The 15,201-nt window shown below is 49.8% G+C and overlaps 1 protein-coding gene and 2 non-coding genes across 3 annotated transcripts in view; all 3 read left to right on the top strand.

The window, feature by feature from the left end:
- Vac14 (Vac14 homolog (S. cerevisiae)) overlaps positions 1-15,201 on the top strand; it is a 106,285-nt gene that overhangs the window by 17,372 nt on the left and 73,712 nt on the right. The window contains exons 2-9 of the mRNA XM_005403494.2: positions 508-658; positions 989-1,156; positions 1,962-2,024; positions 2,493-2,600; positions 3,088-3,197; positions 3,477-3,583; positions 4,497-4,631; positions 5,089-5,241. Of these exons, the coding sequence (XP_005403551.1) occupies positions 508-658; positions 989-1,156; positions 1,962-2,024; positions 2,493-2,600; positions 3,088-3,197; positions 3,477-3,583; positions 4,497-4,631; positions 5,089-5,241 (995 nt within the window). The remainder of the gene's footprint in view (positions 1-507; positions 659-988; positions 1,157-1,961; positions 2,025-2,492; positions 2,601-3,087; positions 3,198-3,476; positions 3,584-4,496; positions 4,632-5,088; positions 5,242-15,201) is intronic.
- On the top strand, positions 6,415-6,485 carry Trnag-gcc. Its single transcript has one exon. It is a non-coding gene; the product is annotated as a tRNA-Gly (tRNA).
- Trnag-gcc lies at positions 7,469-7,539 on the top strand. The gene has a single exon. It is a non-coding gene; the product is annotated as a tRNA-Gly (tRNA).

Here is a 15,201-nt window from a genome sequence, read left to right as displayed (position 1 = left end):
TCGCCAGAACTGAGTCAGTGCAGACACAGTGCCCTTGAGCCTCTGAAACTGTGAGCTAAATAAACCTCTTTTCTTCATAAGTAGCCTGCAGGTGCTTCATGATGGAAACAAAAAGCTGACTTGTAGAGTGTGCAGGGGCACAGGACGCCCCAGATTCAGGAAGGTAAACTTGAGCAAGCATCCCCTAAAGATAGATGACTGGCTGATAGACGGCACATTGTTTGATCTCCAGTGAGGCACTGCTTTCCATTCTCTCAAGTTCCTGGAAGAGAAAGAGTGCCACTGCCGCCTTCTGTTGTACACAAAGGGAAACTGAGACCCAGAGTAGGGAAGCAGCCGTGACCCAGCCGGCAGCAGAACTGAGAGGACCTGCCCGGGAGGCCCACTCCCCAATTCCTCTTTCTAAACAGGTCATCAGCCTTCCTAGTGCCAGCTCCTGCTCACCCCTCTACAGCAGAGGTCGCCTGGCTCCACCCACTCACAGCCCTCTCTCCCCTCTCTCTCCAGGCTGGTGCGGGAGTTCGTGGCCCAGAACAACACCGTGCAAATCAAGCATGTGATCCAGACGCTGTCTCAGGAGTTCGCCCTGTCCCAGCACCCCCACAGCCGGAAAGGGGGCCTCATCGGCCTGGCTGCCTGCTCCATCGCACTGGGCAAGGTGGGGCCTTCTGAGGGACAGACATGCCGGTGGGGACCTTTGCTCTGACCAAGACCTACTGTAGGCCCTTTCCCTCCTGAGACCCAGCGGGGCATTGCAGACCTGTGTTTATCACCACTCTTTCCACACTTAAGACCAGCGGGGCTGGCTCTGTGGCCTTGGAGCCGTGTCCCCAGTCGTGGCCCCTCTGCTGACGTAGAAGCTGACCTGGGAAGGGTCTTTGAGCCCAACCTGCCCTCAGAGGCCCAAGATCTCCAGGGGCAGCTGGAATGCCCCGGCACTGAGAGGCTTGGTTGGCCTGTTTCTGACCTGCCTTCTGTGCTGTCGCAGGACTCGGGGCTTTACCTGAAGGAGCTGATCGAGCCGGTGCTGACATGCTTCAATGATGCAGACAGCAGACTGCGCTACTACGCCTGCGAGGCCCTCTACAATATCGTCAAGGTGGCCCGGGGCGCTGTGCTGCCCCACTTCAACGTCCTCTTCGACGGGCTGAGTAAGGTGACTGTTCCCTTGCCTGAGCGGAGCTCGGCCCACCCGCCTCACTTGACCTTCTGGGACCTTGCGTGCCTGGGCCCCTCTGCCCAGATTTAAGCAGAACAGATAAGCGTGTTGCTGCAAGAAATACATGTTGAAACTAATCATTTTTAAGATGAGTTTGTATTGATACCTGTTTTCATTTCTCTGTTAATTTATTTTTTTGCACTTCATAAAAATAGCAGTCTGCCACACATTGGAGGGAAAAAAACTGAGAGTCTGAGAAGCACTCTCTTAACTGGCGGTGTCCGCTGTCCAACTGTATTCCCCCTGTGAGGAGGGCAGAGATGGTTCTAGCTTCCTAGTGCTCTAGAAAAAGTGGCCTCTGTAAGGGCTTTGGAGTCCTCCCCTCCCCGACGGCCTCATGGAACCGCCCTCCCAAGTGGCACAGAGAAGCCCTGTGGCCCCACCAATACCAGCCTCGCAGCTGCCCTTGCAGCGGCCCTGTCTCCCCCAGCACTGAGGCAGACCCAGTATCTTAAGGTGGGAAGGCCAAGGGGAAGCAGCCACCTGAGCTGTTTACAGCAGGGCACAGAAATGCCCCCAGGCTCCCAGAACAGAAAGGGGAGCCCCACTGAGCTGGTTCCTAAGCCCCGTTCGGTTTTGCTCACCCTCTTCCCTTCCTTTCTCAGCTTCACTCACTGAGAGGAGCCCCTGAGTGTTCTGAGCTGCACCACGGCCTTGGCCGTGAGTTTGCAGTAGGCTCCTTGGCTTACATTTGACAGTGACCGTTGCCTCGTTGTTTCTCTCCTATTTCTGGGCCTCATAGTTGGCTGCTGACCCAGACCCAAATGTGAAAAGTGGATCTGAGCTCCTAGACCGCCTTTTAAAGGTATTTATACCCTGTCCTTACTTTTACTCTTTAGCTTCTTTTACTTTTCCTTTTGTCTGTCCGTCTTAGGGATATTCTTCTTAATTTTTTTTAATTTTTCTATAGTAAAGTTTACTATTTGGTGCGCATGTCCATGACAAACGTATAGACCTATGCTGACCCCACAGATGCCCCCACGCAAGCTCACCCGGCACGTGACCCTTCCAGTGACAGTTCTGTCCAGCCCACAGGAGGAGGGTTTTGCCATCCAGTTAGTTCTCTTGGCCTTGATCCCTGCTCTCAGTTGATGCCTTCTGCATATCCTTTGGCTTGTGACAGGGTGGATTTTCCAGGGACTCGTCCCACCTAGCTCAGGCTCTGCTATTTCCCTCCTTGGTTTCCTGGCCCCTGGCGCCATCCCATAGTCGACAGCAGCTCGGGCAGTCCTGCTTGCTGGCTGCCAGTGGCTCACACTCATTTGATCCACAGGACATTGTGACTGAGAGCAACAAGTTCGACCTGGTGGGCTTCATCCCCTTGTTGCGGGAGAGAATTTACTCCAACAACCAGTATGCACGGCAGTTCATCATCTCCTGGGTAAGGTCCTGCCCCGGCGGGACTCCTCCAGCCCCAGAGGCTCTGGTGGAGGCACATTGCTCCCAGGCACACCCTTGGCAGTTCTTTCTGCAAGAAGCCTCCCTGTTATCCTCCAGTGGCCACTGGCTTCCTACAGTCCTGAAACTCTTTATCCAGTGTAGCCCCTAAAGCCCATCCAGTTTGTCCCTAAAGGGTCTCTCCTTGTCCCAGAAAACACCCAGACTGATCTGTAAAGCCTCTAGCAGTCACTTTTTCTACCCCTGACTATCCTTCCCCAAGCAGATGAATCCCTTTGGAGTCAAACTACCATTCACCTGCACAATGAAGGAAAATGATCGCTGCAGACACCCTCCCCGTGGAGCAGTGCTGTGACGCGCCACCTGCACAGGGACCCCTTCCCTGCCTGGGTCCCAGGGGAGTGGTGAGGAGAGGAGGCCCTAGGCCTGCACTAACTGTACATTCCCTCCCGCTGCTTCCCCTGGGTCAGATCCTGGTTCTGGAGTCTGTGCCAGACATTAACCTGCTGGATTACCTGCCGGAGATCCTGGACGGACTCTTCCAGATCCTGGGCGACAATAGCAAAGAGATTCGGAAAATGTAAGTAGAGGGAAGGACAGCCAGCTGCCCCCTGCTGGGAGCCCTGAGGGTGCACACGTACCCCATGCCCCACCCATGCCCCATCCACAGCAGCAAAAAGAAGCTTGCCTTTTCTTCTGCTTCTGCGCTTCCTGCTTGAGGAGCTGAGAGCTCATTAGCCCCAGCTCTGCACATCATCCACTCCCCAGCTGCCTGACCTAGAGCAGCGATGGGCACTGGCTGAGCCTCCTCAGCCCTGTCTGACGCAGGCTGTTTCTCTCCTCCTTTTCTCGTTGGTAGGTGCGAGGTGGTCCTTGGAGAATTCTTGAAAGAAATTAAGAAGAACCCTTCCAGTGTTAAGTTTGCTGAGATGGCCAATATCCTGGTGATCCACTGCCAGACCACAGGTGCGAAGGCCCCACAGCCACTGCCCTCCATCACTTCTCAGCTTCAGTGAGGGGGTAGGAGGGGCCCCTGGTAGGAGAGTTAACCTGTGTGACGTTGGAGCCCAGAAGCAATAGAGTGATGGGCCTTGGAGAGAGATGGGGTACTGTAGACGTGGAGGCCCTTTCCCTTGTTCTGGAAACTTCCTCACTGCAAGCTTGTCCTCAGCATTGAGAATTGGAATGATGCTTGGAGGATCGTGTATCCATTAGCTTTTCTTGAGTGTTACACCACAGTGAAATGCAGCTGCTTAAAAAACAGCCACTTGTCATTGGCCATGAGTCTGTAACTCTGCTGATGGTTTTGCTCTCCTGGGCCAGGCTGGGCCTGGTCCTGCACCTGTAGTCAGCTGCAGGGTGTGGAGTTGGGTGGTCTGAGACAGCCTCACTCATGTCTGGCGGTTGGCTGCCTGTCCACTGGGTAGTGGGGGCAGCTGGTCCAGACATCCCATCAACTAGGTGACTGAAGCGGGTTCCAAGAGCAACAGCAGTGGGCAAGGTCTCTTGAGGCTTAGGCTGGAAGCAGCACACCATCACTGTCACTGCCTGCTACTGGCCAGAGTCCAAGGCCAGTCCTGACTCAAGGGCAGGAAAATAGACTCCACTTCTTGATGAAAGGAGGCGCGAAGTTGCATTACAGAAGGAACACAGATCCAGGGAGATGTGGCTCCTTTTACAGAATAGCACAGGATTGTCACTGCCTTCCAAGCTGCTGTCCAGGCAGTGCTTTGGAAGGCAGAGTCCTCCAGTAAGGAAGTATTGATGAGGCCAGAAGCAATGCAACCTCGGTGTGCCCTGGTCCCCCGTCCCATCCTGCATCTGCAGTGGGAGGGAGCTCTCCAGCTGTGCATGCTGAACCCACTGATTCCCCTTCCAGATGACCTGATCCAGCTGACGGCCATGTGCTGGATGCGGGAGTTCATCCAGCTAGCTGGCCGGGTGATGCTGCCCTATTCCTCTGGGATCCTGACCGCTGTCTTGCCCTGCCTGGCCTACGATGACCGCAAGAAAAGTATCCTTCCCTCAGGAGAGAAGCAAGGGCAGCCCCAAAGGAAGGCGTGAAATGGAGGGCTCTGGGAATGGGGACTCCCTTAGGATCCACCACTCCAAATAGTCCTAGGGGCAGGTGGAGCTGAACACGGACCAGGAGAGTCGGATGCCGAGCTAATGCCAGCTGACCCTGGGCCTCACCTGTTACTTACAAATGGGGTGCAGCTCTCCCGGGTGCCAGGTTCCACCCTTCTGAATTCACACTGCTTTGCCTAGGGTAGGGAGATCCTGTTGAGAAGAAGGCCACCAGGAAGGGGCCCTCCAAAAGAAAGAGGAGCAATTCACACAGGCCCCAGTGGCAAGGCCACCAGGGACTCAGGTTGGACTGACGAAGCTTTGGGGGAGGACTAAGGCCCTGACCAGGAGGATCAGGCCTCCAGTTCAGGGAAGGCTCCTGCTCCTTACATCAGTGGACACAGGCATCAAGGAGGTGGCCAATGTGTGCAACCAGAGCCTGATGAAGCTGGTCACCCCTGAGGATGACGAGCCAGACGAGCTGAAGCCCGCAGTACAGAGGCAGACAGAACCCAACCCCGAGGATTCCGTGGCAAAGCAGGCGGGGACGGCCAGTGGTGAGTAGACTGTCCCCACTCCTTCCCCCGCCCTCGCCTCCACGGTGGCCCTGCAGCTCACTCACAGCCTCCCTCACATGTTACCACATTTCATTCTCGTAACTGCCCAGTGAAGTATGAGCTGTTATTATCCTCACTCTTCAGGCTTGAGCAGCTACTAAATGGTGAGCTTGGGATTGGAACCCAGGTGGTCTACCCTTACTGCCTCAAAGCCCTGATCTCCCTCTGGGGTCAGCCACAGTAAATCATTGTTTCAGTGCATGGCAGGAGAGTCAGGCTGCACTATTCCATTCTTGGCTGTTGGCATCCACCCGTTCAGCTGCCTGTACCATAAGTCATTCTCAAGGGGAGAGGGTTAAGGAGACTCTGCTTTATTCATTACCTGGGAATTTTCCTGCCCAAGTCTGTACCTTTTTTCTAGCTTTTTTTTTTTTTTTTTTTTTTTTTTAAGTACCGGGAATCAAACTCAGGACCTTGCACTTGCCAGGCAGGCGCTTATCCTACTGAGCTATATCCCCAGCCCCAGTCTGTACCTTTTTTAAAAAAAGATTGTTTTGCATTGTCTTTTCTTTGTTGTTTATAAAATAAAGAAAACTTTTTTTTTTTTTCTTTTGGCATATGCCTGTAATCTTAGCACTCAAGAAGCTGAGACAGAAGGGTCACAATTTTGAGGCCAGCCTAGGTTACATAGTGAGTTCAAGGCCAACCTGAACTACATAGCAAGACCTTGTCTCACAAAAGAAAAGTAAAACCACTTTTATACTTACTGAGGCCTGGGGTACATCTCTGTTAACTGGAGTCCTGACATTTTCATATTTCCTAGCGCCCTGTTTTGTGACTGAAAGCTCACTGATCAGCTTTCAGCTGACATCCTCCTGTGCAGAACCAGCCAGAGTAGATTGGTGCACACCCTACTCAAGTCCTTAAGGATAACAAAGTAGGGTCTAGAACCTGATCCAGGAGCCAAATTGCCCTTCATGGATCTCCCATTGCCCTTCATGGATCTTCTTTGAACATCAGAGCAGAATGTCAGGCTATGGCCACCTCCTGTGGGTTTGGCTGGTGGAACTTAGCAGCATTCCTTATTGGACCTGTCTTGGGTGTCAAGTTACAGCCGTGCCATCACCACAGTGAGCTGCAAAGCAGCTGGAAGCAGAGCAGTACACAGCTGGAGCATTGGTGGTTCAGTGGTAGAATTCTCGCCTGCCACGCGGGAGGCCCGGGTTCGATTCCCGGCCAATGCATGCTTTTTTTTTTTGGCAGCTCTAAGGAAAAAGAAAACTTGGAGAGTTAAGTGAATGCAAGTCTTTGAAAGGAAGCGCTTTCTTACTGGGAAAAACTAGAAGAATCTTAGGAATAGACATAGTTGATTAGTTTGTAAACTTTAAACTTCTACTGCTGTGTGAGTATTTTGATTTTCTTTTTGCTTTGGATTCTCATTTTAGAAAATTAGCAAAATAGAAAAAACTACAACGATTGGTCCTACCAAAGACAATCAGTATCACAATTTTGGCACATTTTCAAGTTTTTAATAGATAATTAAGACCAGGCATGGTGACGCATGCCTGTAATCCCAGCACTGGGGAAGCTGAGGTGGGAGGATCATTGAAAGTTCGAGGCCAGCCTGGGCTACAAAGTGAGCTCAAGGCCAGCCTGAACTGCATAATGAAACCCTATCACAAAAAAGGAAAAAAAAAAAAAAAAAAGGAAAAAGAAAATTAAAATTGTGCATCTTAAAGAATTACACATCTTGCTTTTGGGGAAGATGGATTGTTTGGGGGTTTGTTTGCTTTGCTTTGTTATTTGACTTGACGTGGAAGTTAGCGCCTCTTCATCTAGAGTCACAAAGTAGAATAGTGCTGTCCTGGGCTGAGACAGAAAAGGGCACTGAGACTGACTGCTGGCAGGGCCTGGTTTCTTGTGGGAGCAATGAAATAGTCTGGAATTAAGTCGTGATGATGGGATACACAGCTTTGTGAATATACTAACAATCACTCAGGTGTACACTTTAAAATGTAAGACTGTATTCAGTGAAGTGTTATATGAATTCTTCCTCAGTTAAAGAAAAGAACAATAAATGCATCTTCCAGTGCCTCTTTCCTGAAGTGGAGCTGACAGCCCTTTCCCCGCCCTGTCTGCTTAGGTGGCAGCAGCCGAGCTGTCTGGGCAGGACCTGCTCCATTTCTGTGGGTCATGGCAGCAGCTGACACACTCTGTGTGAGCTGGAGCATTGGTGGTTCAGTGGTAGAATTCTCGCCTGCCACGCGGGAGGCCCGGGTTCGATTCCCGGCCAATGCAACTTCTTTTCCCTTTTAGATAGTTTCTGCAACATTCTATAAGCAGCTGCCTACTCATGAGAATATTACACTAAACCAGGATACATTCAGGCAGCTTGGCTCTGGGTTTTACTGCCTCATAAACAGCATTTCAGCAGTAAAAAGCACACTTTATAGTAGTTCCTAGAGATGGCAACAGCTAATTTGACGGCCTCACATCAACTCAGCCCTGCTCAGCTCATAACTAATCACCAGGCTTTCACCAAGATGAGTCCCAGCAAGCCAAGACACAGAGATGCCCGAGCTAGTCAGTGGACAAGCTCATCCCAGCCTCCCTCTGCTCCTGCTGGTCTACCTGGCTGCGACAGGAACCTCCTGCTTATTTAATGTCTCTCTTCTGGGCTCAAATCTATTCTGATGCAGCCATGGTACCATGCTCTTCATGGCACACCTCCAGGCAAAGCTCTGTGTGTGCATCTGTGCACATACACACCCACACATGCACACACATGCAGAGACCCCCAACCTCCAGAACTTTCTCCTTCCTAAGCACAAGGCCTGCAATCAGGGAACACCCTGCATTGTGCCCAGTGCTCCCAGCCCCTCTGCACCTGCTGCAACCCTGCCTTGGCCCTGCCATTTGAGAGGAGCCTCACTCTGCAGACTCCTTTCCCTGATTCTGAGTTCTTACAGCATGTAGGTGCCCAGCCTTCCCAGCCCGCATCGTACTCCCTGATGGTCTCAGGTGTCACAGCAGAAATTCTGGGGTTCAGACAACATGACTGTGAGACCTGACTCAGCTCGTTTCATATCTTTTGCCTATGGACAGCTGCTTAGCCTTTCTGGGGCTCAGATTCCTTTTTATTAATGGAGGTAACAATAATAACACTTAGCCTATAGTGTGATTGAGAGTTTCAAACCATTTATTTACATATATGGCATGTGGCGATCAATCATAGGTGCTTTAGTGTTGTTTTAATATGGGGGTCCCATATAGAGTTGTGTCCTGATAAATACATCATGACTTGAAGATATCATAAGTCAAAAATGCCTTTCATAAACCTGACCTACCAAACATCATGACCAGCCCTGGCCTGGCTTGGACTGAGCTCTGTCTCTTAGCAGATCAGCTGGGGCATTAGATTCTCATAGGAACTCAAACCCTACTGTGAACTGGACATGGGAGGGATCTAGACTGCAAACACCTTATGAGAATCTAGTTCAAAAACTAAAAAATTTAAATTAAAACAATAAATTTTCTCCTTCCTCAGTTCATGAACAATTGTCGTTCATGAAAAATTTTCTTCCATGAAAATCAGACCCTAGTGTGGAGAAAGTTGGGAACCCTGACCTAACACAAAGCCTGTTTTATAGTAGTGTTGACCATTTCATATAATTTATTGAACATTGCTCAGAAAGTATAAAACAGAATGATTGGGTGGGTATGCTTTCACACTATCAGTAAGTTGAAAAGTGATTAAATGGAAGCATTTGTAGGTATTTATTTGTATAGTAAGGCACGAGTCCAGGGCTTCTACTCTTATGTCTTATCATCAGCACCATCCAGATGCTGATGGGCCCACAGTGGGTTCCAAACGAGGGTCCGGGACAGAAGTTCACAAGGCAGGTAAGGAGCAGGGCTATAAGTAGGATTTCCAGTGGAAGGCTGTGACCTCCAGTGTGCATGTAATGAAACCCATCCGTTTGCAAAGCTGAAGGTGGACAGGGTTTGTCAGCACCTTCAGTGGACGCTGCAGTAAGGGTCAGTCAGATCAACACAACACATGCACGCACACACATGGACAGACCCCAACCCCCAGGGCTTCCTGCAGGGAGCTCAGGCAGATCCACAGATGAGTGGCTGTGGTAACACTGAGCACAGTCTCCCTCAGTTGATAGACATTTGGATTATTTCCACCGTTTTTTCAAACCACAAACATAATGTAGCCAATACTGTATAATTAGACATATTAATAAAATTGGTCTCTGGAACAGGTAGTTCAAATTTTCCTTTTGTATGTGGGATGCACTTTGTAATTTCATTATTTGTTTCACATTGGCTTTCCTATTAATGTACAACACTTATCTTATATCATTACATTAGGTAGATAATGCCATAATTCATTTAGCCAGCCTCCCCTCATAAATCATTTAACTGCTTCTAGTTTTATCTTAATCTTATAATCCCTGCAAAAAAGAACCTTCTTACAGAAAAATCTTACATTCATAATTACTTCCTGGGGATAGATTGTTACACTTTTAAGGCTCTTGATACATGCTGCCAAGTGCCTTCCAGCTCACTCAAGCCAATTTCCAACCCTTCCCACTGGAAGTGGGTCTCCAGGGATAAGCAGGCTTCCAAGGAAGACAAACCAGGCAGAGAAGCCCTGTGCCTAGGGACATGGGCTCACATGGGAAGCTTTGGGACAGGAGATAGAGGAAGATCAGCAGACAGACAGACATCACTACCCTCTGGATGTTGGCATTTCTACTGGGCAAGGCAGACATAAACAAGTTAAATAGCTTGGCAGATACACTTCACAGCATATGTCAAGAGCCTTAAACACTGAAGAAAATCTACCTTTAGAATATAATGAGGATGTAGGTAAGGTTTTTTCTCTCTGTAAGTTATTCTTAGCTGATAAATGCTGTTGGAAATCCCAGGTAAAGAGAAGGCTAAGCCAGGTGTGGCACACACCTGTAATCCCAGCATTCTGGGAGGCAGAGGCAGGAGGATTGCAAGTTCAAGCCCAGCCTGGGAAAATGGGAGACTTAGCAAAACCCTGTCTTAAAATTAAAAAGGTTGGGGCCATAGCTCAGTGAAAAGGCCCTGGGGTAGAGGGGTAAGGTATTCAGGAGGGGAATCCTCAGAGAAGCCCTCACTGACAGGGTTACTTTTGAGCAAAGACTAAAGGAGGGAGAGGGGGATTCCATGGATAGCAAATACTCGAAGCAGGGGAAGAGCCGTCGCAGAACCCCTGAGTGCAGGAGGAGCGGTGTGCCTGGCGCACTGCAGAAAAGCGAGGACCGCAGTGACCTCCTCGGAATGGAACGAGCCACGGTGAGGTGAGAGGGCCCCGGAGCCTCATCAGGGGAGCTTGTGTGGCCCCGAATGAACTCAGGCTGCCTCGGAACGACACAGGGAGCTGTTGCAGCTGTGAGCAAAGGAACTCACCGGCAGGCTTAGCTTCTCACAGACTCACTCCAGCTGGTCCACTTACCCGGCGAGAGAGGGTGATGTTGGGAGGGATCGTGGCAAAGGCCGAGGCTCCTTGCTGCCGGGCTTGCCTGTGGAGGGAGGGAAGCAGTCAGGGTGACTGGAAGGTGGGGTGACCACTTACTGAGGTGAGCTTAGGCTTAGAAGGTGCTGGGTTTCTGATGCCTCCCAGACATACAGATGGCGCCTTGGGGTAGCCAGGCTGGAGACAGCATTCGGGAGCCGCAAGACTGGGTGAGAATCTGAGGGAGCGGGGGTGCCGAGAGAGGAGCTGAGGGCCCAGGACCAGCCTGGGGCACCCGATGTGTAGGATGGGGGAGCAAGGAGCCAGCTGAGGGGAGGGATAGAAGCAGCCCCAGGAGCAGAAGGAAACCCTGCAGAGACTTCCCGGACAGGGGCGTGGCCACTGTGTCAGACGCTGCGGACAGGTAAGGAGGACAGGGGCTGGGGGTGCTGGACTCGGCAGTGCGGGGGCGTCAGCGACCCTACAGGCAGCTTCTGTAGACAGAGAGACAGCGTGACCAGAGCATCCTGGGTGGAGGACTTACCACAAAGGGGGGCGGAGAAATGGGGTGCGAGCGTGCTCGTAGGGGAGGCGCAGGCAGGCAAGAGACATTTTTCTTGCCTTTTTTTTTTTTGAGACAGGTTCTGGCTCTGAGCCACAGGTTGCCCTTGAACCTTTGAACTCCTGGGCTCGAGCGGCCTCCCCAGGAGCTGTGACTGCGGGTGCAGTGCACGCTTCTGCCCCTGGCTCCGATTCTTCTTTTTTAATTAGGAAATGAGAGCAGGTGTATTCGTTTCCTATTGCTGCTGTGACAGTCCCTCCAATTACTGGTTTCCGTGCAGGGCTGCGGTCTGATACGGGTCGGCAGGGCTGCGTTCCCTTTGGTTCCCCTTGGAAAGGACCCATTTCCCTGCTCTTTCCAGTTCCTAAAGGCCACGGCTCTCCTAGGCACATGACCCCTGCTCGTTGTCACAGGCACGGCTGAGTCTGTGGTTTGAGTGTAGAGTTGGATCTGCTGCTGTGGTTCACCACTCACCAGCTGTGTGCCTTTGGGCCGGTCACGTAACCTCTCCATGCCTCCGTGTCCCCTCCTATGTCAGGTGATGATGAGAGCTAAAGAAACCCGTGAAGCGCCTAGGAAGATGCCCGGCACGCAGCAAGGGAGGGTGACAGTCTGAGGTGTCCAAGTCCCTCTCGGCTGAGATTACTTTGAAGCCCAGTTCTGGCACCATACCACTTCATCTATAAATATTTGTGTTTCTCGAAGGTACAAGCTCCTTTCATAAAAATTATCAGCTGAGTGACATGGCACACACCTATAATCTCAGCACTCAGGAGGCTGAGGTGGGAAGATTACCATAATGTCAGGGCACTCCTGACCTACATAGTGAGACCTTGCCTGAGAAAGTAATAATGCATTGTCATAATACCGTCATTACACCTTAGGAAGGAACAAAAATTAAGTCCTTAAGGTTAGCAGATATCCATCCAGGGTCTGTACTTCCTGGTGAGCTCAGGATGTCTCTTCTTAGTTTGTTTGAGTTAGGAGCAGGCTACATACACTGCAGTAGCTTGGTATGTCCCTCGTATTGTCTTCTACTTTTGCTCTTTCCTTCCTTGAAATTCACTGTTTCAAAAAAAGAGTCACCTGTCCTCTGAGTTCCCTGTGAATAGTTAGTGCTATTCAAACAGGCTCAAGTTCAGAATTTCGCGGCAGTAATACTTGGTAAGAAGTTCTTAACCAAGACCCACAAGAAAAAGTTATAAAGCAAAAAACTGATATACCCGATTAAAAATTAAAACAATATAACAAAAAAAAAAAGCAGTCAGAGAAAACATCCAACACAAGAACTAGCCCCTTTAAATCAAGTGGAGAAAACCCAAGGAGAGATGTGAAAGTCTGTGATGAAGTCACCTATTCTTTATGTGACGAATGTGCCTTTTAGGGTGTGCCAGGCACCATGTTACACACCTCACGAGTGTCAGGTCACCTGCTGTCAACAAGGTCCACAGTGCAAGCACTGTCACTACCCCTTCGTGCAGGTGAAGAACGGGAGGCAAAGTGAAATGACTTTGCCCAAAGTTGCACAGCCAGTCGGTAGGGGAGGCAGGGTCCAAAGCCAGGCCGCGGGGCTGGGAGTCCCTGCTCACAGGTTCTGCATCATTCTCCAGCTCTTCAAGGAGGAAATTAATATAAAAGGACAGAACAAGGTGCTCAGTGGAACCGCGAAACAGAGGTTTGCAAAGTAAAGCAAGGTTTCCTTTTTACGCATCAAGTTGGCAAACCTCTGAGAGATTACTAATGTCCCTGTGTGAGGCCTTGGGATGACTGCTCTTCTGTTTGAAGTGCAGGTAAGTTGGTGGAACCTTCCTAAAGGGCACGTGGCAGGATCCGTGAAAATGCAGCGTGTCTGATCCCTGCCCTCGGTCTGCAGGGACCGTTGCACAGAAGGAGGCACGGGGGAGACGCGGACTGACAGTGCAGAGGCTGTCTGAGTGAATGCAGCCACATTCCTGGCACTCTATTACGGCATCAGTAAATACGTGGCTTTCTGTGAGCTGAGGCAGAGTGACTTCTGAGAGCGTGGACACCCGGCCGCTGTGTCCGTCTGTCCTGCCCAGGATCGCCGGCACTTCCTCCTCACCTGGGCCCTGGCCTAGCAGAGGGACACCAGGCTGCAGGGACCAGCATGTTCACAGACTCTCTCCTTGCCGTAGTACTGCATCCTTTCCACCTGTAGCCTATCCCCCTCTGGGACTAGAGGGGCAGGTGGCAGTGTGGACCTCTTCTGTTTAATAGAGAAGCAAAAGCCTCTTGACTGCAGAGGAAGGACCGTGGTTCACTCCCGGAATGGCACTATCCAAAGACTTGATTTGTTTGGAGTTTTTAGGATAGGTTTTATTTGTATAATTTAAAATTTTGAGGGAGCCAAGGCTGGCATTATTTGAATAACAATATAAATGTCATGGTACTTTCCATTTATAACTCACAGAATAAATATCCATCATCCATGATGCTATAACTGAATGAATTAATGAATGACAGAGAAGGGGTAGTTCTTCCTTACAGAAGCATCCCAGTTAATAAAAGCGGAAGAGGGAAACAGAAGCTCCGCATTAGGAAAACTCCCCCACATTTGTTGTTGGCAAGTTCCACCAGTAGCTGCCACAGTCAGTCGGTCAGTAAGGGGACGTTTAAGGGCACCAGCAGGATGTAATCTCAAATGTATTCTCCAAGATGAATAAATATTTTCACAGGGGAGAAACTCAGAGACAGTACATCCATGGGTGATGAGGTCAGCGTCTCCAGTAATAAGCCTATGGTGGGATTGTCCCAAAATGCCTCTCTTCATCTGCTCACAAGAAAACATGGGACAAACCCAAATGGAGAGACTTCTGCAAAGTAGCTGACCAGTCCTTCAAAAGTGTCAAGAGCATGGAAGACATGGAGAATCTAAGCAGCTGCCGTAGGTTGCAGGAGACTCAGGAGATGTGACAGCTAAATGCAGTAGGGTCTTGGAATCAAAAGGACTGGAGTGAAAAACTTGGTGACAGTCAAGTTAACCGGATGGTGGAGTTAGTCATACTGTGCTAGCATTGCACTCTTGCTTTGACAGTTGAGCTATGGAAAGTGTAATTTAACATTAGGGGCAGCTAATATTAGCGGAGAGGGTATACAGAGAATTCTTTATTATTTTTTCAGTTTTACTATATAGCTAAATTTTCAAAATAGTTTTTTTGTTTAGGAAAATCCCCAAGAAACTGCTTGAAAATATCAAGCAATATAGGTAGTATTAGTCTTATTGTATATTTGAGAAAATTAAGGGTCAAAAGGGCTGCGTGGCATGCTCTAAATCACACAGTTAATAGCAGGAGTCTGGAATTTTTCCTGAGTCCCACCTGCCCTGAGCACCGCACCATCCCCCGCCCACTCCCTCTTTAATGTCCTGTAAGACATACTTGGTAAGAAGGTTTTTATAACTAGGACCCACCAGTGCCTGGGCCAGAGGTGATGCTGCAACAGGGTCCCCCTGACAGCCTTCCAGATCCATAATGTCTCGGATCTTTAGGAAACTTAATTAGATGCCAAAAGAAAAAGGTTGGAATTTTAAGGCTACTCCTTAAGTGGGAAAAATACATTGTTGATGCCAGGTAGATCCTGTCCTATCCAGGAGCAGTAAGTTAAATACTAGTGACAGGCTTTGAGTTGGCCACATAGAGAACGACGTGGGCAGAGTGCAGGTGACAGTCCTTTCTCAAAGTCACTTTTTTTCCCTTTTGTTGAGATAATTCACATACCGTACAATTCACCCAGTTTAGATTGTACAGCTCACCGTTGTACAATCATCATCATCACAATCGACTTTAGAACATTTTCACTGCCCTAAAAAGAATCCCCTTCCCCCACTGAACAACCTCTGATCCATTTTCTGTCTCTACACATTTGTTTGGGACATTTCCTA

Source organism: Chinchilla lanigera, unplaced genomic scaffold (assembly GCF_000276665.1).
Source record: "Chinchilla lanigera isolate Chin_1 unplaced genomic scaffold, ChiLan1.0 scaffold00083, whole genome shotgun sequence".
NCBI lineage: Eukaryota > Metazoa > Chordata > Mammalia > Rodentia > Chinchillidae > Chinchilla > Chinchilla lanigera.
The sequence above is the reverse complement of the archived record's forward strand: the minus strand, read 5'-3'. Positions and strand labels throughout refer to the sequence as shown.